Source organism: Anomaloglossus baeobatrachus, chromosome 2, assembly GCF_048569485.1.
Source record: "Anomaloglossus baeobatrachus isolate aAnoBae1 chromosome 2, aAnoBae1.hap1, whole genome shotgun sequence".
NCBI lineage: Eukaryota > Metazoa > Chordata > Amphibia > Anura > Aromobatidae > Anomaloglossus > Anomaloglossus baeobatrachus.
Genome location: NC_134354.1, coordinates 790,180,867 through 790,208,128, shown reverse-complemented (window position 1 = coordinate 790,208,128; position 27,262 = coordinate 790,180,867). Strand labels below are relative to the sequence as shown.

General features: G+C 47.8%; 1 protein-coding gene across 1 annotated transcript in view; it reads left to right on the top strand.

Moving 5' to 3' along the window:
• The window catches only part of ARAP1 (ArfGAP with RhoGAP domain, ankyrin repeat and PH domain 1), a 182,279-nt gene that overhangs the window by 74,997 nt on the left and 80,020 nt on the right, over positions 1-27,262 (top strand). Inside the window, 4 exon segments of the mRNA XM_075337654.1 lie at positions 3,190-3,320; positions 4,577-4,638; positions 7,601-7,719; positions 24,501-24,668. Of these exon segments, the coding sequence (XP_075193769.1) occupies positions 3,190-3,320; positions 4,577-4,638; positions 7,601-7,719; positions 24,501-24,668 (480 nt within the window).

Here is a 27,262-nt window from a genome sequence, read left to right as displayed (position 1 = left end):
GGGATTATTAGAGACTAGAATAGCTTTCTCTTAGTCCTGAAAAAGACTGATGATTACTGTTATATCAGAAGGTGCTGTCCCTTCTCCAGCAGAATCTCTCCCTAGTCCCTAAATTATTTCCGGGTCGAATCCGGTAAACATGGCGTCTCTGGGTCTGACCCTATACGTCCAACCAATCACAGTAATGCCAAAAGCCAACATGACTACGGCATTCCTGATTGGCAGGCAATCCCCACATGTTTACTGGCTGATAAAAAGCTGACGCGATATCTCCCCTGTGCTGTAATAAGAGGTGATATCACCTCTGTGCTGTAATAAGAGGTGATATCTCCCCTGTGCTGTAATAAGAGGCGATATCTCCTCTGTGCTGTAATAAGAGGTGATATCTCCCCTGTGCTGTAATAAGAGGCGATATCTCCTCTGTGCTGTAATAAGAGGTGATATCTCCCCTGTGCTGTAATAAGAGGCGATATCTCCTCTGTGCTGTAATAAGAGGTGATATCTCCCCTGTGCTGTAATAAGAGGCGATATCTCCTCTGTGCTGTAATAAGAGGCGATATCTCCCCTGTGCTGTAATAAGAGGTGATATCTCCCCTGTGCTGTAATAAGAGGTGATATCTCCCCTGTGCTGTAATAAGAGGTGATATCTCCCCTGTGCTGTAATAAGAGGTGATATCACCCTTGTGCTGTAATAAGAGGCGATATCTCCCCTGTGCTGTAATAAGATGGGATATCTCCCCTGTGCTGTAATAAGAGGTGATATCTCCCCTGTGCTGTAATAAGAGGTGATATCTCCCCTGTGCTGTAATAAGAGGTGATATCTCCCCTGTGCTGTAATAAGAGGTGATATCACCCTTGTGCTGTAATAAGAGGCGATATCTCCCCTGTGCTGTAATAAGATGGGATATCTCCCCTGTGCTGTAATAAGAGGTTATATCTCCCCTGTGCTGTAATAAGAGGTGATATCTCCCCTGTGCTGTAATAAGAGGTGATATCTCCCCTGTGCTGTAATAAGAGGTGATATCTCCCCTGTGCTGTAATAAGAGGTGATATCTCCCCTGTGCTGTAATAAGAGGTGATATCTCCCCTGTGCTGTAATAAGAGGTGATATCTCCCCTGTGCTGTAATAAGAGGCGATATCTCCCCTGTGCTGTAATAAGAGGCGATATCTCCCCTGTGCTGTAATAAGATGGGATATCTCCCCTGTGCTGTAATAAGAGGTGATATCTCCCCTGTGCTGTAATAAGAGGTGATATCTCCCCTGTGCTGTAATAAGAGGTGATATCTCCCCTGTGCTGTAATAAGAGGTGATATCTCCCCTGTGCTGTAATAAGAGGTGATATCTCCCCTGTGCTGTAATAAGAGGTGATATCTCCCCTGTGCTGTAATAAGAGGTGATATCTCCCCTGTGCTGTAATAAGAGGTGATATCTCCCCTGTGCTGTAATAAGAGGTGATATCACCCTTGTGCTGTAATAAGAGGCGATATCTCCCCTGTGCTGTAATAAGATGGGATATCTCCCCTGTGCTGTAATAAGAGGTGATATCTCCCCTGTGCTGTAATAAGAGGTGATATCTCCCCTGTGCTGTAATAAGAGGTGATATCTCCCCTGTGCTGTAATAAGAGGTGATATCTCCCCTGTGCTGTAATAAGAGGTGATATCTCCCCTGTGCTGTAATAAGAGGTGATATCTCCCCTGTGCTGTAATAAGAGGTGATATCTCCCCTGTGCTGTAATAAGAGGCGATATCTCCCCTGTGCTGTAATAAGAGGTGATATCTCCCCTGTGCTGTAATAAGAGGTGATATCTCCCCTGTGCTGTAATAAGAGGCGATATCTCCTCTGTGCTGTAATAAGAGGCGATATCTCCCCTGTGCTGTAATAAGAGGCGATATCTCCCCTGTGCTGTAATAAGAGGGGATATCTGTGGGTTCGGCCTTGTGACTCGGCAACCAATCAGGTTTTCAGTAGGTCGGAATGCTGTTTTGCCATTGGTTGTTTTCAGCCACATGGTTTGTAAAATGAAAGCTGACCTTTTTGTTGCTATGGTGATGGTTGCTCGTCTTCTCGGGCCCTTGGTTACGTGAGCTGCTTGAAGCCTGTTTTCACACACAGAAGCAGCGTTACCTCAGGAGCGGAAATCATGGCCACATTTCTCTTCCTGTTGTTGCCGTCCATCGGCCGGAACAGTGGTTGTATTTTCTACAGCTGTGTGCAGCGATATCATACATCCTCCATCTCTGCCCAGCAATAGAATGACGGATATCACCTGCAGTCCTATGTAACACCACAGATACAGTGATATCTCTGAGTGCAGATAATGTAGTAGATGTCACCTGCAGTCCTATGTAACACCACAGATAACACAGTGATCTCTGAGTACAGATAATGTAGCAGATGTCACCTGCAGTCCTATGTAACACCACAGATAACACAGTGATATCTCTGAGTACAGATAATGTAGTAGATGTCACCTGCAGTCCTATGTAACACCACAGATAACACAGTGATCTCTCTGAGTATAGATAATGTAGTAGAGGTCACCTGCAGTCCTATGTAACACCACAGATAACACAGTGATATCTCTGAATACAGATAATGTAGTAGATGTTACCTGCAGTCCTATGTAACACCACAGATAACACAGTGATATCTCTGAGTACAGATAATGTAGCAGATGTCACCTGCAGTCCTATGTAACACCACAGATAACACAGTAATATCTCTGAGTACAGATAATGTAGTAGATGTCACCTGCAGTCCTATGTAACACCACAGATAACACAGTGATCTCTCTGAGTATAGATAATGTAGTAGAGGTCACCTGCAGTCCTATGTAACACCACAGATAACACAGTGATATCTCTGAATACAGATAATGTAGTAGATGTTACCTGCAGTCCTATGTAACACCACAGATAACACAGTGATATCTCTGAGTACAGATAATGTAGTAGATGTCACCTGCAGTCCTATGTAACACCACAGATAACACAGTGATATCTCTGAGGACAGATAATGTAGCAGAGGTCACCTGCAGTCCTATGTAACACCACAGATAACACAGTGATATCTCTGAGTACAGATAATGTAGTAGATGTCACCTGCAGTCCTATGTAACACGGTGATACATGTACGTGGTGCAGGATCTGGTGATGTTACTAATTGTTCCTTCTCTGTTATTTTCCAGCTCGTCTCCGTCTTGTGATGAGCCGAGGTTGGATGAGGATCACTTGGCTTTCTTCCCGCCTGTTCCTAAGCCTGTCCCCCGCATGTTTCCTCGAGATCCGCTGGTCCAGCCGCTGCCGTTGCCGCGTGACAGTAAGTTTCGCTCGGTCTTCCTCAGGTGCTTGTGCTCAGGGACCAGTGATGTCATCAGCTGTTCACCAATCAGAGCTCAGGAAACTGTAATGTTCTGCCACTGCTTCCGGGTTTGCTCAGTGGTTTTGTACAGTAATTAACCCTTTTTACTCTGGAGGCCGCCGGCCAGTAGAATGTCTTGTAGGGTGAGGGCTCGATTCATCAAGTAGTTTCCGAATATCACAAATTCTTCTACAACGTATAGTGACTGGTGAAGGGCGAGTAGTGAGATATTCGGGTTTGGATTATTTGTCTAATGCAAGTCAATGGGAAATTCAAATAATTTTCCAGCGGACCCTCGCAGGAAGTCTGGGGGGCTGTAACAATGGTGAAATGGATGGAAGTGCTGAAATTGAATGGGCACAGCGCGGGGAAGACGCCTGGACGCATCTGACTCCCAGGACGCTGCTGGGGACAATATGTTGTCAGGGTATTACTCCACTTTGACGTGCGGTCCCCGCCTATTTGTGATAATCGGCGCAGGTAAAGTAGACAGCTGTGGGCTTTATCCCTCCCCCCATTACTAACCCTGTACGTAAAAAGAAAAAAACACAAATACACAAAAATCCTTTTATTAGAAAAAAATACACCCTCTTTCACCAATTTATTAACCTCCAAAAGACGCCTGCAGGTACAATGTGATCCACACGACGTCCCACGACAATCCCGGCTCTGCTACATCCAGAAGCTACTGTGATGGGAAATGTGACAGATCACTGTAGCTCCTGGGACACACTGAAAGCAGCGGGGGAACCGGCTGTGAGAAGTGGTGATGTCAGTCAGGTTACTACAGTTCACAGCCGGGTTCCCCTGGTACCAAGTGTGACCATCGGTGAACCCGCTGCAGGACTGCCGGATTGCGGGACACAGCAGCAGAGCAGTGCGGCAATCGGTTCACTGGAGTTCACACTCGAGGGGGGCTTCCCCGCTGCCCTCAGTGGACTCAGTTGAACCCACTGCTGGGTTGCCGGACATCTGTGCGTCTATGTCCTGCAATGCGGTAATCCAGGACATGGTGGAATGTAGGACACGGCGGTACGTCAGTCCATCAGTCCGGTAGCTGTGAGGCTCGGAAACCTTGAAGGAGTCTTTAAGGTTCCCGGTTGCTGGGACATCTGCGGGCTGTGATCTGGAGGCAGAGGTGTATCTCTCGAGGATAGTTCACCGCACGCTCCTGGATCTCGCTCTCACTTTCTTCGTTTTTCCTGTCGTTTCAGGTCCTCAGAAGTTGGAGATTCGAAGTCGTGACTCCGGATGCATCTATGAGATGAGCCAAGATGTGAGCCCCTCCTGGTTATTATGTAGAGTTCACACAGCGCGTCTTTCACCCACGTTTTGTCATGAGACACAGGCGTCGCCCAGTTACCCGCAGTCAGCCTTTGTATAGCGGCTTCACTCTTGCGCTTTGAGTACAGCCACACTGCGCTGTCCCGTATCAGACAGTATGTCCAGCGCTAAAGCAGGAGTGAGGAGGGGCAGTCCCATATATATAGCCTGATATTAATACAGGGCTCTGTAATTTCCATAACGGTCTGCATTTGTGATTATACAGTATAGAGTCTGGTGTCATTATTGGGGTTTCATCTGGGGTCTAGTATTAATACCACAACTGACCAGGAGCAAGGAAGGGGTTAAGTGGTGCCTCGCCGGATTCTAACAGAACACAGGAGCCGGCAACAAGCAGCGATGAAGAACAGGAGAAATTCCGGCACCGGGCGTCTCTTCATTAACATCATCAATATTTTATTTGCATATCAAGAATAAAAAATTCCTGTGGGGACGCAGCCCCTGAAAGCTGACGCGTTTCGCACAAAGTTCTTAATCATAGGCATATGAGCAATACATAAAAACACCCTTATATCTATTCCATTAGATACAACCATATACACCTGTTACTTGACAAAATTAATTGTGCTTCATTGTAATTTAACCTATTATCTACCAATGTCCTTTTTTTGGGACGCCTAATTTTTTGCTTAAAATTCATTAAATTCAATTAATCATTAATTCATTTCATTTATACATTAAATTCATTAATTTTGCTTAAATTTCATTATTTTTTTTTTACATTAAAAATCTGTCATTTAATAAAAAAAAATATGAAAATTTCTAATTTGGCAAGTAATGGGTTAAATGTGAGACAACCTACCTAAAACTCATGACACCAACATAGACTGTGGACTCTCCCTCTACTTAGACTAGCAAAAGGTAGAGGGAGGTGTTGTGAACACATTTGGACTGGGTTCTGGTTTGGGGCTCCCTCTTGTGGCCAGTGCTGGTAGTGGAGTTGGTGTGCTTAACAGAAGCCAGACAGCTGATGATGATTGGAAATCAGGTTCTTCAGACTGGGTCTATATAATTGAGTAGCGTTCTCTCGGTCTGGGCCGATGATCAATGTTGTCTCCTTTTGGTGCTGTGGACAGTCTGGAGCCTGCCCTAACGGATAAGTTTGGTCTTGTACCTCTGCTGGTTTTGTTTCTATTTTTCTGTTGATTAATTTGGAGGTATTAAGGCTGGTTTCATGATTTTGCTTGTGTGGAGTTCTGGGTGGGGTTGGATTATTCTCTGCTGGGAATGTCTGTGTACCTAGCTCCATATTCTGCAATGTATTTGTGTTTTGTCATGCTTGGTATTAATTTTAGTCCTTCCTTTATATTAGTGTTTTGCTTGGAAACCATTAACACCAGAGTACGGATATAGTGGGGGAGAGATCGTGTGGTCTCAGCTTTTTTTCCTATCCGGTATGTTGGTTCTTTTAGGGTTTTGCGTGGCTGCAGACAGTGCTCTTTTCTGTCCTTTCCTATATAGATAGTTTGGGCCTCATCTTTGCTGAATCTGTTTTCTGCCGGTTTACTGTTTCATCTTGTCTCCCCGGCTTTATATGTTTGGGGGCTATCTATATCTTTGGGGAACTGCTCCGAGGCAGATTAGCTTTCCGTGTTTTGTCCCTTTTAGGAAGAATTAGCTCTCCAGCTGTGTTGAGGCGACCAGGTCATCATAGGTGCGTCCCACGGCTACTTCTAGTTGTGTTGTCAGTGTCAGGTCTGCAGTCAGCTGAGTTTCCCACCACTCTGGTGACACTCTGGATTTCCTAGTTTTTGCCCTCTTTTTTTTGATCCTCCTCGGTCACTGAATCATAACAAGGAGGGGAAAAAAACCCCCAAAACCCAACTGCGATATATTAATCCCAGGGGGATTATAGCCTCCAACTTTTTTCCCCTCCATTTAATAAATTGGTATATGGGAATGCCTTTGGATAATTGCGTTGGAGGCTATATTCCTGGGAGTAATATATTGTCGTTGGGTTTTTCTGTTCCCCCCCCCTCCCTTTATTTTTTGCTAGTCTAAGTAGAGCGAGGGTTGACAGTCTCGACTTTCAGTAGTTTAGAAATTCTTCTGTAAGCAATGCCATCAGTATGTTTTACAACACTAAGGTTGTGAAGGTCTTGAGACGGCTCACTGGTTTTACCCATCATGAGATGTTTCTTGTGCGGCTCCTTGGTAATGAGACCCCTTTATATCGGCCATCAGCTGATACTATTCTTCACTAAGTGGCAGGATTGCTTTCTAATTACTGAGATATTCCAGGGCTTTTTCCATCTTTCTTCATGTGTTCAATACTTTTCCCTGTGTCATTTCTCATTATTACACATAATTTATACACATCTCTAGTTTGATTTCTTTGCCTTTGTGGATTGGACGGGTTGTTACTGACATCTGGTGAGAAATTCATGTCAATAGCAGCTTTAGTAATCTATTTAGTTAGGAAATTGGTGACGTGTTCATTACTAATGTGTCTCGCTGTGTATGAAGGCGTCCTGTCCGGGAGCTGGATGTCACTATCACGTTCTTATAGGTCTGTACTCCCTTCCTTCTGTATAAGCCACAGCCTTTGTAAAGGGCACTGCCGCGTTCTGTGCCGGCTGCCCATGGGTCACACTATGAAGGGTTTCCTTGTCCCCTGATGTCTGGTTTTCTCTGCTCGCTGCCATTAGTGTGGATTCCCATTCACTTCTATGGACACACAGGGTGTAGACTTCCACGTGTGTGGACGGTTACGTGGCCTTCCCTGGGACTCTATTTGTGACCTCTCTCTCCTGTGAATATATATTTTAAAGGGCCGGTGTCTTGTTGGCTAGCTGTTGATCCTCTGTGCAGGGTGACCCTTTCGAGGTCACTGCCCCTCACTGATGGTGTAACATGTCCAGGACGTGACCGCGCTCTCGATCTTCTTCTTACAGATCGATGGGATTGTTCTCACCGGATTCCGGCTTCTGAATGTTAAAAGCGGAGAAACTGATGAAGACGACAAAAAAGAGAACGTCTCCGGCTCAGCAGAATATGAGGACGTTCAGTGCATGTAAGTCTGTCCTCCACCAGCGCAACGTGACTGTCACATACGGCCGAGGATAAGCCGAGAAGAGGATAAGGGCAGGGAATCAGCAACGTGAAATGTCACAGACCGCACACATAATGTCTTCTATAGTAAAAACACTTATTCTCCACTAGGGAGCGCACTCTGCACACAATGCTAACCGTAACACTCTGTATATAGGGATCGTCCTTATTAGTGGCTGGGTAAATTTTATATATAGTGAGCTCCCTCTAGTGGTGACTGTATAAATCTGTATGTAGTGAGCTTCCTCTAGTGGTGGCTGTATAAATCTGTATGTAGTGAGCTCCCTCTAGTGGTGGCTGTATAAATCTGTATGTACTGAGCTCCCTCTAGTGGTGGCTGTATAAATTTGTATGTAGTGAGCTCCCTCTAGTGGTGGCTGTATAAATCTGTATGTAGTGAGCTCCCTCTAGTGGGGGCTGTATAAATCTGTATGTAGTGAGCTCCCTCTAGTGGTGGCTGTATAAATCTGTATGTAGTGAGCTCCCTCTAGTGGTGGCTGTATAAATCTGTATGTAGTGAGCTCCCTCTAGTGGTGGCTGTATAAATCTGTATGTAGTGAGCTCCCTCTAGTGGTGGCTGTATAAATCTGTATGTAGTGAGCTCCCTCTAGTGGTGGCTGTATAAATCTGTATGTAGTGAGCTCCCTCTAGTGGTGGCTGTATAAATCTGTATGTAGTGAGCTCCCTCTAGTGGTGGCTGTGTAAATCTGTATGTAGTGAGCTCCCTCTAGTGGTGGCTGTGTAAATCTGTATGTAGTGAGCTCCCTCTAGTGATGGCTGTATAAATCTGTATGTAGTGAGCTCCCTCTAGTGGTTACTGTATAAATTTGTATGTAGTGAGCTCCCTCTAGTGGTGGCTGAATAAATCTGTATGTAGTGAGCTCCCCCTAGTGGTGGCTGTATAAATCTGTATGTAGTGAGCTCCCTCTAGTGGTGGATGTATAAATCTGTATGTAGTGAGCTCCCTCTAGTAGTGGCTGTATAAATCTGTATATAGTGAGCTCCCTCTAGTGGTGGCTGTATAAATCTGTATGTAGTGAGCTCCCTCTAGTGGTGGCTGTATAAATCTGTATGTAGTGAGCTCCCTCTAGTAGTGGCTGTATAAATCTGTATGTAGTGAGCTCCCTCTAGTGGTGGCTGTATAAATCTGTATGTAGTGAGCTCCCTCTAGTAGTGGCTGTATAAATCTGTATGTAGTGAGCTCCCTCTAGTGGTGGATGTATAAATCTGTATGTAGTGAGCTCCCTCTAGTAGTGGCTGTATAAATCTGTATGTAGTGAGCTCCCTCTAGTGGTGGCTGTATAAATCTGTATGTAGTGAGCTCCCTCTAGTGGGGGCTGTATAAATCTGTATGTAGTGAGATCCCTCTAGTGGTGACTGTATAACTCTGTATGTAGTGAGCTCCCTCTAGTGGTGACTGTATAAATCTGTATGTAGTGAGCTCCCTCTAGTGGTTACTGTATAAATCTGTATGTAGTGAGCTCCCTCTAGTGGTGACTGTATAAATCTGTATGTAGTTAGCTCCCTCTAGTGGTGGCTGTATAAATCTGTATGTAGTGAGCTCTCTCTAGTGATGGCTGTATAAATCTGTATGTAGTGAGCTCCCCCTAGTAATGGCTGTATAAATCTGTATGTAGTGAGCTCCCTCTAGTAATGGCTGTAAAAAATCTGTATGTAGTGAGCTCCCTCTAGTGGTGACTGTATAAATCTGTATGTAGTGAGCTCCCTCTAGTGGTGGCTGTATAAATCTGTATGTAGTGAGCTCCCTCTAGTGGTGGCTGTATAAATCTGTATGTAGTGAGCTCCCTCTAGTGGTGACTGTATAAATCTGTATGTAGTGAGCTCCCTCTAGTGGTGGCTGTATAAATCTATATATAGTGAGCTCCCTCTAGTGGTTACTGTATAAATCTGTATGTAGTGAGCTCCCTCTAGTGGTGACTGTATAGATCTTTATGTAGTGAGCTCCCTCTAGTGGTGACTGTATAAATCTGTATGTAGTGAGCTCCCTCTAGTGGTGACTGTATAGATCTGTATGTAGTAATCTCCCTCTAGTGGTGGCTGTATAAATCTGTATGTAGTGAGCTCCCTCTAGTGGTGGCTGCATAAATCTGTATGTAGTGAGCTCCCTCTAGTGGTGGCTGTATAAATCTGTATGTAGTGAGCTCCCTCTAGTGGTGGCTGTATAAATCTGTATGTAGTGAGCTCTCTCTAGTGGTGGCTGTATAAATCTGTATGTAGTGAGCTCCCTCTAGTGGTGGCTGTATAAATCTGTATGTAGTGAGCTCCCCCTAGTGGTGACTGTATAAATTTGTATGTAGTGAGCTCCCTCTAGTGGTGCCTGTATAAATCTGTATGTAGTGAGCTCCCCCTAGTGGTGGCTGTATAAATCTGTATGTAGTGAGCTCCCTCTAGTGGTGACTGTATAAATCTGTATGTAGTGAGCTCCCTCTAGTGGTGACTGTATAAATCTGTATGTAGTGAGCTCCCTCTAGTGGTGACTGTATAAATCTGTATGTAGTGAGCTCCCTCTAGTGGTGGCTGTATAAATCTGTATGTAGTGAGCTTCCTCTAGTGGTGACTGTATAAATTTGTATGTAGTGAGCTCCCTCTAGTGGTGGCTGTATAAATCTGGATGTAGTTAGCTCCCCCTAGTGGTGACTGTATAAATTTGTATGTAGTGAGCTCCCTCTAGTGGTGCCTGTATAAATCTGTATGTAGTGAGCTCCCCCTAGTGGTGGCTGTATAAATCTGTATGTAGTGAGCTCCCTCTAGTGGTGGCTGTATAAATCTGTATGTAGTGAGCTCCCTCTAGTGGTGGCTGTATAAATCTGTATGTAGTGAGCTCCCTGTAGTGGTGACTGTATAAATCTGTATGTAGTGAGCTCCCTCTAGTGGTGACTGTATAAATCTGTATGTAGTGAGCTCCCCCTAGTGGTGGCTGTATAAATCTGTATGTAGGGAGCTCCCCCTAGTGGTGGCTGTATAAATCTGTATGTAGTGAGCTTCCTCTAGTGGTGGCTGTATAAATCTGTATGTAGTGAGCTCCCTCTAGTGGGGGCTGTATAAATCTGTATGTAGTGAGCTCCCTCTAGTGGTGGCTGTATAAATATGTATGTAGTGAGCTCCCTCTAGTGGTGACTGTATAAATCTGGATGTAGTGAGCTCCCCCTAGTGGTGACTGTATAAATATGTATGTAGTGAGCTCCCTCTAGTGGTGGCTGTATAAATCTGTATGTAGTGAGCTCCCTCTAGTGGTGGCTGTATAAATCTGTATGTAGTGAGCTACCTCTAGTGGTGGATGTATAAATCTGTATGTAGTGAGCTCCTTCTAGTGGTGCCTGTATAAATCTGTATGTAGTGAGCGCCCTCTAGTGGTGACTGTATAAATCTGTATGTAGTGAGCTCCCTCTAGTGGTGGCTGTATAAATCTGTATGTAGTGAGCTCCCTCTAGTGGTGACTGTATAAATCTGTATGTAGTGCGCTCTCCCTAGTGGTGGCTGTATAATTCTGTATGTAGTGAGCTCCCCCTAGTGGTGGCTGTATAAATCTGTATGTAGTGAGCTCCCTCTAGTGGTGGCTGTATAAATCTGTATGTAGTGAGCTCCCTCTAGTGGTAGCTGTATAAATCTGTATGTAGTGAGCTCCCTCTAGTGGTGGCTGTATAAATCTGTATGTAGTGAGCTCCCTCTAGTGGTGACTGTATAAATCTGTATGTAGTGCGCTCCCCCTAGTGGTGGCTGTATAATTCTGTATGTAGTGAGCTCCCCCTAGTGGTGGCTGTATAAATCTGTATGTAGTGAGCTCCCTCTAGTGGTAGCTGTATAAATCTGTATGTAGTGAGCTCCCTCTAGTGGTGGCTGTATAAATCTGTATGTAGTGAGCTCCCTCTAGTGGTCACTGTATAAATCTGTATGTAGTGAGCTCCCTCTAGAGGTAGCTGTATAAATCTGCATGCAGTGAGCTCCCTCTAGTGGTGGCTGTATAAATCTGTATGTAGTGAGCTCCCTCTAGTGGTGGCTGTATAAATCTGTATGTAGTGAGCTCCCTCTAGTGGTGGCTGTATAAATCTGTATGTAGTGAGCTTCCTCTAGTGGGGGCTGTATAAATCTGTATGTAGTGATCTCCCCCTAGTGGTGGCTGTATAAATCTGTATGTAGTGCGCTCCCCCTAGTGGTGGCTGTATAAATCTGTATGTAGTGAGCTCCCTCTAGTGGTGACTGTATAAATCTGTATGTAGTGCGCTCCCCCTAGTGGTGGCTGTATAAATCTGTATGTAGTGAGCTCCCCCTAGTGGTGGCTGTATAAATCTGTATGTAGTGAGCTCCCCCTAGTGGTGGCTGTATAAATCTGTATGTAGTGAGCTCCCCCTAGTGGTGGCTGTATAAATCTGTATGTAGTGAGCTCCCTCTAGTGGTGACTGTATAAATCTGTATGTAGTGCGCTCCCCCTAGTGGTGGCTGTATAAATCTGTATGTAGTGAGCTCCCCCTAGTGGTGGCTGTATAAATCTGTATGTAGTGAGCTCCCCCTAGTGGTGGCTGTATAAATCTGTATGTAGTGAGCTCCCCCTAGTGGTGGCTGTATAAATCTGTATGTAGTGAGCTCCCTCTAGTGGTGCCTGTATAAATCTGTATGTAGTGAGCTCCCTCTAGTGGTGACTGTATAAATCTGTATGTAGTGCGCTCCCCCTAGTGGTGGCTGTATAAATCTGTATGTAGTGAGCTCCCTCTAGTGGTGACTGTATAAATCTGTATGTAGTGAGCTCCCTCTAGTGGTGACTGTATAAATCTGTATGTAGTGAGCTCCCTCTAGTGGTGGCTGTATAAACCTGTATGTAGTGAGCTCCCTCTAGTGGTGACTGTATAAACCTGTATGTAGTGAGCTCCCTCTAGTGGTGGCTGTATAAATCTGTATGTAGTGAGCTCCCTCTAGTGGTGGCTCTATAAATCTGTATGTAGTGAGCTCCCTCTAGTGGTTACTGTATAAATCTGTATGTAGTGAGCTCCCTCTAGTGGTGGCTGTATAAACCTGTATGTAGTGAGCTCCCTCTAGTGGTGGCTGTATAAACCTGTATGTAGTGAGCTGGTACCGACCCTCACTCCCATTATCACTACCACAGGTCCCAGGAGGATGTATATACCGTATTCTGCTCCCGGGGTTCTGGGTAGGACTTATCTTTTCTATTATTTGCACTTCTAGTACCTGCAGAATTTCTGTAAGTAATGTCAGGAATGAGACCGATCCAAGCCTCACTGTTATGTCAGGAGACGTTCCTGCCACTCACAGTAATAACACCGGTGCCCCCCTAAACAAATTTACATATATGGGGGATCCCAGCTCAAAACTTAAAAAGAATCACTGACCCTGTCCTGTTTTATATTGTGAAGGTGAGATTTCTGAGCAGGAACATGAGAATCACCCTCAACAACCCCCCCCCCCCATCCCCCCCAAATCATGACCACCTCGGGCTGTCCCTATTGTTGTGCCCCTCCCCCCACCTCGGATTCACAGGAAGGAGTCAGGCTGCAGAGTACAGGTAAGCGCCCCTCATACACCACACGGGGTGAAAACACCTAATGAAGTGTGATACCGTCTGCTGGGATGTGCATCTAAGCATATCTTGTGTGATACTGTCTGCTGTATCTACTCTATGTGATAATTCCTCCGGGACCCCGCAGCACTACAGCCCCCATCATTGCTCCGTGCAGTGTCGGTGCGGTGCAGCACTACACCCCCCATCATTGCTCTGTGCAGTGCCAGTGCGGTGCAGCACTACAGCCCCCATCATTGCTCCGTGCAGTGCCAGTGCGGTGCAGCACTACAGCCCCCATCATTGCTCCGTGCAGTGCGGGTGCGGTGCAGCACTACACCACCATCATTGCTCTGTGCAGTGTCGGTGCGGTGCCAGGTACATGGCCGGTGATTGTGGCGTTTCCGCCTTGAGTAAATATTTAACCTTCCTCTCTTCGTGTGTTGATGTGAGAAGCAGAAGTTTTCCTGCGTCGCTGCCTCTCTGGATTCCACCTTTTATGTGCGGCACCTGGGGGGTTAATGGTGGACGTTCCCTGTGTTCAGGTGTCCTCCGAGGAACAGGACGGACGAGTTTAGGAGAAGGTTCACTCATTTCAGGAAGTTCATTGACTCCATAAACAGATGGTGCCGGTGTATACATGTATCGGGGGTATATAGAGGAGATGGGGGTGAGTATGATGGGGCCGGTGTATACATGTATCGGAGGTATATAGAGGAGATGGGGGTGAGTATGATGGGGCCGGTGTATACATGTATCGGGGGTATATAGAGGAGATGGGGGTGAGTATGATGGGGCCGGTGTATACATGTATCGGGGGTATATAGAGGAGATGGAGGTGAGTATGATGGGGCTGGTGTATACATGTATCGGGGGTATATAGAGGAGATGGGGGTGAGTATGATGGGGCCGGTGTATACATGTATCGGGGGTATATAGAGGAGATGGGGGTGAGTATGATGGGGCCGGTGTATACATGTATCCGGAGTATATAGAGGAGATGGGGGTGAGTATGATGGGGCCGGTGTATACATGTATCGGGGGTATATAGAGGAGATGGAGGTGAGTGTGATGGGGCCGGTGTATACATGTATGGGGGGTATATAGAGGAGATGGGGTGAGTGTGATGGGGCCGGTGTATACATGTATCGGGGGTATATAGAGGAGATGGAGGTGAGTATGATGGGGCCGGTGTATACATGTATCGGGGGTATATAGAGGCGATGGGGGTGAGTATGATGGGGCCGGTGTATACATGTATCGGGGGTATATAGAGGAGATGGAGGTGAGTATGATGAGGCCGGTGTATACATGTATCGGGGGTATATAGAGGAGATGGGGGTAAGTATGATGGGGCCGGTATATACATGTATCGGGGGTATATAGAGGAGATGGGGGTGAGTATGATGGGGCCGGTGTATACATGTATCGGGGGTATATAGAGGAGATGGGGGTGAGTGTGATGGGGCCGGTGTATACATGTATCGGGGGTATATAGATGAGATGGGGTGAGTGTGATGGGGCCGGTGTATACATGTATCGGGGGTATATAGAGGAGATGGGGGTGAGTATGATGGGGCCGGTGTATACATGTATCGGGGGTATATAGAGGAGATGGAGGTGAGTATGATGGGGCCGGTGTATACATGTATCGGGAGTATATAGAGGAGATGGGGGTGAGTATGATGGGGCCAGTGTATACATGTATCGGGGGTATATAGAGGAGATGGGGATGAGTATGATGGGGCCGGTGTATACATGTATCGGGGGTATATAGAGGAGATGGAGGTGAGTATGATGGGGCCGGTGTATACATGTATCGGGGGTATATAGAGGAGATGGGGGTGAGTATGATGGGGCCGGTGTATACATGTATCGGGGGTATATAGAGGAGATGGAGGTGAGTATGATGGGGCCGGTGTATACATGTATCGGGGGTATATAGAGGAGATGGGGGTGAGTATGATGGGGCCGGTGTATACATGTATCGGGGGTATATAGAGGAGATGGGGGTGAGTATGATGGGGCCAGTGTATACATGTATCGGGGGTATATAGAGGAGATGGGGGTGAGTATGATGGGGCCGGTGTATACATGTATCGGGGGTATATAGAGGAGATGGGGGTGAGTATGATGGGGCCGGTGTATACATGTATCGGGGGTATATAGAGGAGATGGGGGTGAGTATGATGGGGCCGGTGTATACATGTATCGGGGGTATATAGAGGAGATGGGGGTGAGTATGATGGGGCCAGTGTATACATGTATCGGGGGTATATAGAGGAGATGGAGGTGAGTATGATGGGGCCGGTGTATACATGTATCGGGGGTATATAGAGGAGATGGGGGTGAGTATGATGGGGCCAGTGTATACATGTATCGGGGGTATATAGAGGAGATGGGGGTGAGTATGATGGGGCCGGTGTATACATGTATCGGGGGTATATAGAGGAGATGGGGGTGAGTATGATGAGGCCGGTGTATACATGTATCGGGGGTATATAGAGGAGATGGGGGTGAGTATGATGGGGCCGGTGTATACATGTATCGGGGGTATATAGAGGAGATGGAGGTGAGTATGATGGGGCCGGTGTATACATGTATCGGGGGTATATAGAGGAGATGGGGGTGAGTATGATGGGGCCGGTGTATACATGTATCGGGGGTATATAGAGGAGATGGGGGTGAGTGTGATGGGGCCGGTGTATACATGTATCGGGGGTATATAGATGAGATGGGGTGAGTGTGATGGGGCCGGTGTATACATGTATCGGGGGTATATAGAGGAGATGGAGGTGAGTATGATGGGGCCGGTGTATACATGTATCGGGGGTATATAGAGGAGATGGGGGTGAGTATGATGGGGCCGGTGTATACATGTATCGGGGGTATATAGAGGAGATGGAGGTGAGTATGATGGGGCTGGTGTATACATGTATCGGGGGTATATAGTGGAGATGGGGGTGAGTATGATGGGGCTGGTGTATACATGTATCGGGGGTATATAGTGGAGATGGAGGTGAGTATGATGGGGCCGGTGTATACATGTATCGGGGGTATATAGAGGAGATGGGGGTGAGTATGATGGGGCCGGTGTATACATGTATCGGGGGTATATAGAGGAGATGGAGGTGAGTATGATGGGGCTGGTGTATACATGTATCGGGGGTATATAGTGGAGATGGGGGTGAGTATGATGGGGCCGGTGTATACATGTATCGGGGGTATATAGAGGAGATGGAGGTGAGTATGATGGGGCTGGTGTATACATGTATCGGGGGTATATAGTGGAGATGGGGGTGAGTATGATGGGGCTGGTGTATACATGTATCGGGGGTATATAGTGGAGATGGAGGTGAGTATGATGGGGCCGGTGTATACATGTATCGGGGGTATATAGAGGAGATGGGGGTGAGTATGATGGGGCCGGTGTATACATGTATCGGGGGTATATAGAGGAGATGGAGGTGAGTATGATGGGGCTGGTGTATACATGTATCGGGGGTATATAGAGGAGATGGGGGTGAGTATGATGGGGCCGGTGTATACATGTATCGGGGGTATATAGAGGAGATGGGGGTGAGTATGATGGGGCCGGTGTATACATGTATCGGGGGTATATAGAGGAGATGGGGGTGAGTATGATGGGGCCGGTGTATACATGTATCGGGGGTATATAGAGGAGATGGGGGTGAGTGTGATGGGGCCGGTGTATACATGTATCGGGGGTATATAGAGGAGATGGGGTGAGTGTGATGGGGCCGGTGTATACATGTATCGGGGGTATATAGTGGAGATGGAGGTGAGTATGATGGGGCCGGTGTATACATGTATCGGGGGTATATAGAGGAGATGGGGGTGAGTATGATGGGGCCGGTGTATACATGTATCGGGGGTATATAGAGGAGATGGAGGTGAGTATGATGGGGCTGGTGTATACATGTATCGGGGGTATATAGTGGAGATGGGGGTGAGTTTGATGGGGCCGGTGTATACATGTATCGGGGGTATATAGAGGAGATGGGGGTGAGTATGATGGGGCCGGTGTATACATGTATCGGGGGTATATAGAGGAGATGGAGGTGAGTGTGATGGGGCCGGTGTATACATGTATCGGGGGTATATAGTGGAGATGGAGGTGAGTATGATGGGGCCGGTGTATACATGTATCGGGGGTATATAGAGGAGATGGGGGTGAGTATGATGGGGCCGGTGTATACATGTATCGGGGGTATATAGAGGAGATGGAGGTGAGTATGATGGGGCCGGTGTATACATGTATCGGGGGTATATAGAGGAGATGGAGGTGAGTATGATGGGGCCGGTGTATACATGTATCGGGGGTATATAGAGGAGATGGAGGTGAGTATGATGAGGCCGGTGTATACATGTATCGGGGGTATATAGAGGAGATGGGGGTGAGTATGATGGGGCCGGTGTATACATGTATCGGGGGTATATAGAGGAGATGGGGGTGAGTATGATGGGGCCGGTGTATACATGTATCGGAGGTATATAGAGGAGATGGGGTGAGTATGATGGGGCCGGTGTATACATGTATCTGGGTATATAGAGGAGATGGGGTGAGTATGATGGGGCCGGTGTATACATGTATCGGGGGTATATAGAGGAGATGGGGGTGAGTATGATGAGGCCGGTGTATACATGTATCGGGGTATATAGTGGAGATGGGGGTGAGTATGATGGGGCCGGTGTATACATATATCGGGGGTATATAGAGGAGATGGGGGTGAGTATGATGGGGCCGGTGTATACATGTATCGGGGGTATATAGAGGAGATGGGGGTGAGTATGATGGGGCCGGTGTATACATGTATCGGGGGTATATAGAGGAGATGGCGGTGAGTATGATGGGGCCGGTGTATACATGTATCGGGGGTATATAGAGGAGATGGGGGTGAGTGTGATGGGGCCGGTGTATACATGTATCGGGGGTATATAGAGGAGATGGGGGTGAGTGTGATGGGGCCGGTGTATACATGTATCGGGGGTATATAGAGGAGATGGGGTGAGTATGATGGGGCCGGTGTATACATGTATCGGGGGTATATAGAGGAGATGGGGGTGAGTATGATGGGGCCGGTGTATACATGTATCGGGGGTATATAGAGGAGATGGGGGTGAGTATGATGGGGCCGGTGTATACATGTATCGGGGGTATATAGAGGAGATGGGGTGAGTATGATGGGGCCGGTGTATACATGTATCGGGGGTATATAGAGGAGATGGGGGTGAGTATGATGGGGCCGGTGTATACATGTATCGGGGGTATATAGAGGAGATGGGGTGAGTATGATGGGGCCGGTGTATACATGTATCGGGGGTATATAGAGGAGATGGGGGTGAGTATGATGGGGCCGGTGTATACATGTATGGGGGGTATATAGAGGAGATGGAGGTGAGTATGATGAGGCCGGTGTATACATGTATCGGGGGTATATAGAGGAGATGGGGGTGAGTGTGATGGGGCCGGCCGGTGTATACATGTATCAGGGGTATATAGAGGAGATGGAGGTGAGTATGATGGGGCCGGTGTATACATGTATCGGGGGTATATAGAGGAGATGGAGGTGAGTGTGATGGGGCCGGTGTATACATGTATCGGGGGTATATAGAGGAGATGGAGGTGAGTGTGATGGGGCCGGTGTATACATGTATCGGGGGTATATAGAGGAGATGGGGGTGAGTATGATGGGGCCGGTGTATACATGTATCGGGGGTATATAGAGGAGATGGAGGTGAGTGTGATGGGGCCGGTGTATACATGTATCGGGGGTATATAGAGGAGATGGAGGTGAGTATGATGGGGCCGGTGTATACATGTATCGGGGGTATATAGAGGAGATGGGGGTGAGTATGATGGGGCCGGTGTATACATGTATCGGGGGTATATAGAGGAGATGGGGGTGAGTATGATGAGGCCGGTGTATACATGTATCGGGGGTATATAGAGGAGATGGGGATGAGTATGATGGGGCCGGTGTATACATGTATCGGGGGTATATAGAGGAGATGGGGGTGAGTATGATGGGGCCGGTGTATACATGTATCGGGGGTATATAGAGGAGATGGGGTGAGTGTGATGGGGCCGGTGTATACATGTATCGGGGGTATATAGAGGAGATGGGGGTGAGTATGATGAGGCCGGTGTATACATGTATCGGGGGTATATAGAGGAGATGGAGGTGAGTACATGTATCGGGGGTATATAGTGGAGATGGGGGTGAGTATGATGAGGCCGGTGTATACATGTATCGGGGGTATATAGAGGAGATGGGGGTGAGTATGATGGGGCCGGTGTATACATGTATCGGGGGTATATAGAGGAGATGGAGGTGAGTGTGATGGGGCCGGTGTATACATGTATCGGGGGTATATAGAGGAGATGGAGGTGAGTATGATGGGGCCGGTGTATACATGTATCGGGGGTATATAGAGGAGATGGAGGTGAGTATGATGGGGCCGGTGTATACATGTATCGGGGGTATATAGAGGAGATGGAGGTGAGTATGATGGGGCCGGTGTATACATGTATCGGGGGTATATAGAGGAGATGGAGGTGAGTATGATGGGGCCGGTGTATACATGTATCGGGGGTATATAGAGGAGATGGGGGTGAGTATGATGGGGCCGGTGTATACATGTATCGGGGGTATATAGAGGAGATGGGGGTGAGTATGATGGGGCCGGTGTATACATGTATCGGGGGTATATAGAGGAGATGGGGTGAGTGTGATGGGGCCGGTGTATACATGTATCGGGGGTATATAGAGGAGATGGAGGTGAGTATGATGGGGCCGGTGTATACATGTATCGGGGGTATATAGAGGAGATGGGGTGAGTATGATGGGGCCGGTGTATACATGTATCGGGGGTATATAGAGGAGATGGAGGTGAGTGTGATGGGGCCGGTGTATACATGTATCGGGGGTATATAGAGGAGATGGGGGTGAGTGTGATGGGGCTGGTGTATACATGTATCGGGGGTATATAGAGGAGATGGAGGTGAGTATGATGGGGCCGGTGTATACATGTATCGGGGGTATATAGAGGAGATGGAGGTGAGTATGATGGGGCCGGTGTATACATGTATCGGGGGTATATAGAGGAGATGGGGGTGAGTATGATGGGGCCGGTGTATACATGTATCGGGGGTATATAGAGGAGATGGAGGTGAGTATGATGGGGCTGGTGTATACATGTATCGGGGGTATATAGAGGAGATGGAGGTGAGTATGATGGGGCCGGTGTATACATGTATCGGGGGTATATAGAGGAGATGGGGGTGAGTGTGATGGGGCCGGTGTATACATGTATCGGGGGTATATAGAGGAGATGGGGGTGAGTGTGATGGGGCCGGTGTATACATGTATCGGGGGTATATAGAGGAGATGGGGGTGAGTGTGATGGGGCCGGTGTATACATGTATCGGGGGTATATAGAGGAGATGGAGGTGAGTATGATGGGGCCGGTGTATACATGTATCGGGGGTATATAGAGGAGATGGGGGTGAGTGTGATGGGGCCGGTGTATACATGTATCGGGGGTATATAGAGGAGATGGAGGTGAGTATGATGGGGCCGGTGTATACATGTATCGGGGGTATATAGAGGAGATAGGGGTGAGTATGATGGGGCTGGTGTATACATGTATCGGGGGTATATAGAGGAGATGGGGTGAGTATGATGGGGCCGGTGTATACATGTATCGGGGGTATATAGAGGAGATGGGGTGAGTATGATGGGGCCGGTGTATACATGTATCGGGGGTATATAGAGGAGATGGGGGTGAGTATGATGGGGCCGGTGTATACATGTATCGGGGGTATATAGAGGAGATGGGGGTGAGTGTGATGGGGCCGGTGTATACATGTATCGGGGGTATATAGAGGAGATGGAGGTGAGTATGATGGGGCCGGTGTATACATGTATCGGGGGTATATAGAGGAGATGGGGTGAGTGTGATGGGGCCGGTGTATACATGTATCGGGGGTATATAGAGGAGATGGGGGTGAGTATGATGGGGCCGGTGTATACATGTATCGGGGGTATATAGCGGAGATGGAGGTGAGTATGATGGGGCCGGTGTATACATGTATCAGGGGTATATAGAGGAGATGGGGGTGAGTATGATGGGGCCGGTGTATACATGTATCGGGGGTATATAGAGGAGATGGAGGTGAGTATGATGGGGCCGGTGTATACATGTATCAGGGGTATATAGAGGAGATGGAGGTGAGTATGATGGGGCCGGTGTATACATGTATCGGGGGTATATAGAGGAGATGGGGGTGAGTGTGATGGGGCCGGTGTATACATGTATCGGGGGTATATAGAGGAGATGAAGGTGAGTATGATGGGGCCGGTGTATACATGTATCGGGGGTATATAGAGGAGATGGAGGTGAGTATGATGGGGCCGGTGTATACATGTATCGGGGGTATATAGAGGAGATGGGGGGTGAGTATGATGAGGCCGGTGTATACATGTATCGGGGGTATATAGAGGAGATGGGGGTGAGTATGATGGGGCCGGTGTATACATGTATCGGGGGTATATAGAGGAGATGGGGGTGAGTATGATGGGGCCGGTGTATACATGTATCGGGGGTATATAGAGGAGATGGAGGTGAGTATGATGGGGCTGGTGTATACATGTATCGGGGGTATATAGAGGAGATGGATGTGAGTATGATGGGGCCGGTGTATACATGTATGGGGGTGAGTATGATGGGGCCGGTGTATACATGTATCAGGGGTATATAGAGGAGATCACCGCTGTGGCATAAGATGTTCCTGATTATTAGGGTTACCGGCCCTTTAAGTCATTAGTTGTTTGTTACATTGTTGCTTATTTTGCATTCCTGAACTTTCCACTGAATGTGATTTTTCAGGAGAGGAGCAGTGATCGCCCCCTGCTGGTGGAGCGCGGGGTCTAGGGGTCACTAATTGCGTTTGTCACCTTCCCTTCTTTGCAGCTTTACCACAAAGACCCCAAAGTTTTTAGTAACTTTTTTTGTGGGGGAGGGGGGGATTCTGAAACATTGGGGATAATATTCCTGGGGTCGCTCCTGATTTCCAAGTCTTCTCTTTACATTGTCTGGAGTTTTTCTAAAATCTGCGCTGCAGTAGTGACCCGCAGGGCTTGTTTTGCTTCTCGGGATTAACCCCTCAGTGTCGCTACAGTGAACACATCATGCTGAGGTGTGTGTTATATCAGCAGTGATCTTCAGTCTTGGCTAAAAGTGTTGACACCCTTGAAATTGTTCCATAAAATGACATATTTTTCACAGAAACATATTACAGTTACAAATGTTTTCTTACACGTTTATTTCCTTTGTGTGAATTGGAACAACACAGAAAACAGAAGAAAATCATCACAGAAAAAAACCCAAAACAAAAATAGGCCGGAAAAATGGATAAATACCTTTTTTTACGCACTTGATGCTCATTCAAACTGTCCTGTAGCAAGTACCAGTTGTGGGCAATAGGAAAATCACACCTGAAACCAGGTGAAAAGGGGAGAAGTGGAATCTGTGCAGGTGAAGAGAACTGTCTGAGAATGAGAACCAAAATTGGTGAAAAATATCAACAATCTCAAGGTTACAAGTCCATCTCCAGAGATCTTGATGTTCCTTTGTCCACGGTGCTCAACATAATCTAGAAGTTTACACCCCATGGCACTGCAGCTAATCTCTCTGGATGTGGATGGCAAAGAAAAATTAATAAAAGGTTGTAATGCAGGATAGTCCGGATGGTGGATAAGCCCCAATCAAGGTCCAGAGAAATTCAAGCTGCAGCTCAGGGGGCATCAGTGTCAGCGCAAACTATCCGTCCACATCTTAATGACATAAAGTGCTATGGAGGAGACCCAGGAGGACCCCACTGCTGATACAGAGACCGAAAACAACCAAAATATACGTGAGTGATGAAAATCCTTCTGGGAAAGTGTCTTGTGGACAGATAAGACCAGGATAGAGCTTTTTGGTAAAGCACATCATTCTACGGTTTACCGAAAACTGAATGAGGCTACAAAGTAAAGAACACAGTACCTACAGGCACACATGGTGGAGGTCAGAGATGTTTGGGATTGTTTTGCAGCCTCTGGCACTGGGGGTCTTCAGTATGTACAAGAAATCATGAAATCTGACTATTACCAGAGGATTTTGGGTGGCAATGTAGAGCTCAGTGTCAGAAAGCTGGGGTACGTCCTAGGTCAGGGGTCTCCAGCAGGACAGTGACCCCAAACACTTCAAGAAGCCCCAGAACTGGATGGAAACAAAGCGCTGGAGAGTCCTGAAGAGAAAGCCATGAGTCCGGATCTAAACCCTATTCACACCTGTGGAAAGATCTGAAGATGGGGAGGTGAAGGGAGGGGAAGGGAAGGGAGGGGTTTATAAAGAAGAGTGTGAGATTCCAGGTGAGAGGAGGAAGAAGCTGTGGACGGGGACAGGAGGCGACTGATGGAAGGGGTTAATTACACAGGGGAAAGGGAGCAGCCAAATATTAAGCTGAGGGGGCAACATTCCTGTCCGCACCATTTGGGGTTTTGTGTGAAATTCTGTCCAATTTGAAATGTTTTTATTTTCTGTTTTTATTTTCTGTTTTATTTTCTGTTTTTATTTTCTGTTTTTATTTTCTGTTTTTATTTTCTGTTTTTATTTTCTGTTTTTATTTTCTGTTTTTATTTTCTGTTTTTTTTTTTTTTTTGTTTTTTTTGCTGGGGTTTTTTTTTCTGGGTTTGTTTTTTCTGTTGTTCCAAAAAACAAAGGAAATAAACCTGAGTATATGAGGTGTGGGGAAAATGTGGCATGGTAACAATGTTCTGGACTTATTTACACAGATATGTGGGGGGTCTCGCCTTTCAGCCTTTACTGGCATTTCTATTGGTATGTGAATAAGAATCAGTGATTGGACGATGATTTCAAGATCTCTGATTACTGTCAGTGAATGAGACCAATTAGTTTTTGTTAATGCTTTCCTGAGGAGATGATTTTAAGGTAAAACTATAGGAAAACCTCTCCACCTTCCATCATATGTGCTTTCTACGTGGGGGTGTGGTCTCTTATCAGTGATGTCATCAGTGGGCGGGGCTGACAACCCCTCACACCTGATATTTGTGTTGGTTGTCAGCCCTTATTTTGCTTTTCTGTATATCTGTCCCCGGTGATTGATGTCGCTGTGTCTCCTGCAGGACCTCGCACAATGATGGCGTCCTGACCCCGTGGAATCCCGGCAGTTCTCTGTCCTTGGGCGTCCCGAGTCCACAGAGAAGGAGCAGGAACATGGATGATGGGGAGTCGTCTACACAGCAGACCCCGCTCATCAAGGCCGGGTGGCTGGACAAGAACCCTCCGCAGGGGTGAGTGCGCGCTCCGCTGAGTGCATAGACCTCGGATTTCACTTTTTCAGTGTCCCGATCTCTGCTTGCTGTCAGTGAATGGGAACATTCTTACACCTGATAGTACTGACAGGTGGAGCTTTGTTACAATGTGTCTGTCTGAGGTGAACATATAAATTCTGCGCAGACTAGAAGACCATTCGGTCTTTAAGATTTACTTTGGATTTAACCCTTTGTGGAGCCAGTGTTACAGTGATAGTGCGACAAACCCATCAGCGGTGGGGACAGAATCCAGGGAAGATCGGTATCCCAGGAGGAGCGCTCACATCCGAGCGAGTTTATCCTGCTCCTCGCTTGTGTTCACACTTGATGGCTCCGTGCAGATTTTCCTGGTGTCTTCGCCCTCACATCTGCACCTCCTCCTCCTCCTTCCTTGGTTTTGCTCAGATTCTTCTTCCCGCTGGGGATTTCTGTGGGATCACCACACCCATCCTCCTCCACCGAGCAAGAGGCGCTGCAGCTGCGCTCCCGGAGATGGGCCGGCGACCAGCGCATGTGGGTCTCATTATCCCAGATCCGCGCCCCAAGATCTCTCCTCTTATTCAGGACGTTCAGTTTTCAGATAAACTGGAAATGCAATAAGTGAAAAAACCTCTGTAGGACTTTATAGAGGGGCCGCACTGCACACTTTATAGAGGGGCCGCACTGCACGCTTTATAGAGGGGCCGCACTGCACGCTTTATAGAGGGGCCGCACTGCACGCTTTATAGAGGGGCCGCACTGCACGCTTTATAGAGGGGCCGCACTGCACGCTTTATAGAGGGGCCGCACTGCACGCTTTATAGAGAGGCCGCACTGCACGCTTTATAGAGGGGCCGCACTGCACACTTTATAGAGGGGCCGCACTGCACGCTTTATAGAGGGGCCGCACTGCACGCTTTATAGAGGGGCCGCACTGCACGCTTTATAGAGGGGCCGCACTGCACGCTTTATAGAGGGGCCGCACTGCACGCTTTATAGAGGGGCCGCACTGCACGCTTTATAGAGGGGCCGCACTGCACGCTTTATAGAGGGGCCGCACTGCACGCTTTATAGAGGGGCCGCACTGCACGCTTTATAGAGGGGCCGCACTGCACGCTTTATAGAGGGGCCGCACTGCACGCTTTATAGAGGGGCCGCACTGCACGCTTTATAGAGGGGCCGCACTGCACGCTTTATAGAGGGGCCGCACTGCACGCTTTATAGAGGGGCCGCACTGCACGCTTTATAGAGAGGCCGCACTGCACGCTTTATAGAGGTGCCGCGCTGCACGCTTTATAGAGGGGCCGCGCTGCACGCTTTATAGAGGGGCCGCGCTGCACGCTTTATAGAGGGGCCGCGCTGCACGCTTTATAGAGGGGCCGCGCTGCACGCTTTATAGAGGGGCCGCGCTGCACGCTTTATAGAGGGGCCGCGCTGCACGCTTTATAGAGGGGCCGCACTGCACGCTTTATAGAGGGGCCGCACTGCACGCTTTATAGAGGGGCCGCACTGCACGCTTTATAGAGGGGCCGCACTGCACGCTTTATAGAGGGGCCGCACTGCACGCTTTATAGAGGGGCCGCACTGCACGCTTTATAGAGGGGCCGCACTGCACGATTTATAGAGGGGCCGCACTGCACGATTTATAGAGGGGCCGCACTGCGCGATTTATAGAGAGGCCGCGCTGCGCGCTTTATAGAGGGGCCACGCTGCACGCTTTATAGAGGGGCCTCGCTGCACGCTTTATAGAGGGGCCGCGCTGCACGCTTTATAGAGGGGCCGCGCTGCACGCTTTATAGAGGGGCCGCGCTGCACGCTTTATAGAGGGGCCGCGCTGCACGCTTTATAGAGGGGCCGCGCTGCACGCTTTATAGAGGGGCCGCACTGCACCGCCCGCTGCGTGGCATTGCTCCACCTGAGGTTTATTGTTGGAGGGCGCACTTGTATAATGACTTAGAGTTGTCATTGAGCAGTTGTCCCAAGAATAAAATACATTTTAAGTAATAGATCTTGGAATATTCGTACATTACACAATTAAGAAATTACATAATGCAGGAGAGTCACTGAGGACTGTGTGCAGAGACTGGGATAATGCAGGAGAGTCACTGAGGACTGTGTGCAGAGACTGGGATAATGCAGGAGAGTCACTGAGGACTGTGCAGAGACTGGGATAATGCAGGAGAGTCACTGAGGACTGTGTGCAGAGACTGGGATAATGCAGGAGAGTCACTGAGGACTGTGTGCAGAGACTGGGATAATGCAGGAGAGTCACTGAGGACTGTGCAGAGACTGGGATAATGCAGGAGAGTCACTGAGGACTGTGTGCAGAGACTGGGATAATGCAGGAGAGTCACTGAGGACTGTGTGCAGAGACTGGGATAATGCAGGAGAGTCACTGAGGACTGTGTGCAGAGACTGGGATAATGCAGGAGAGTCACTGAGGACTGTGAGCAGAGACTGGGATAATGCAGGAGAGGCACTGAGGACTGTGTGCAGAGACTGGGATAATGCAGGAGAGTCACTGAGGACTGTGTGCAGAGACTGGGATAATGCAGGAGAGTCACTGAGGACTGTGTGCAGAGACTGGGATAATG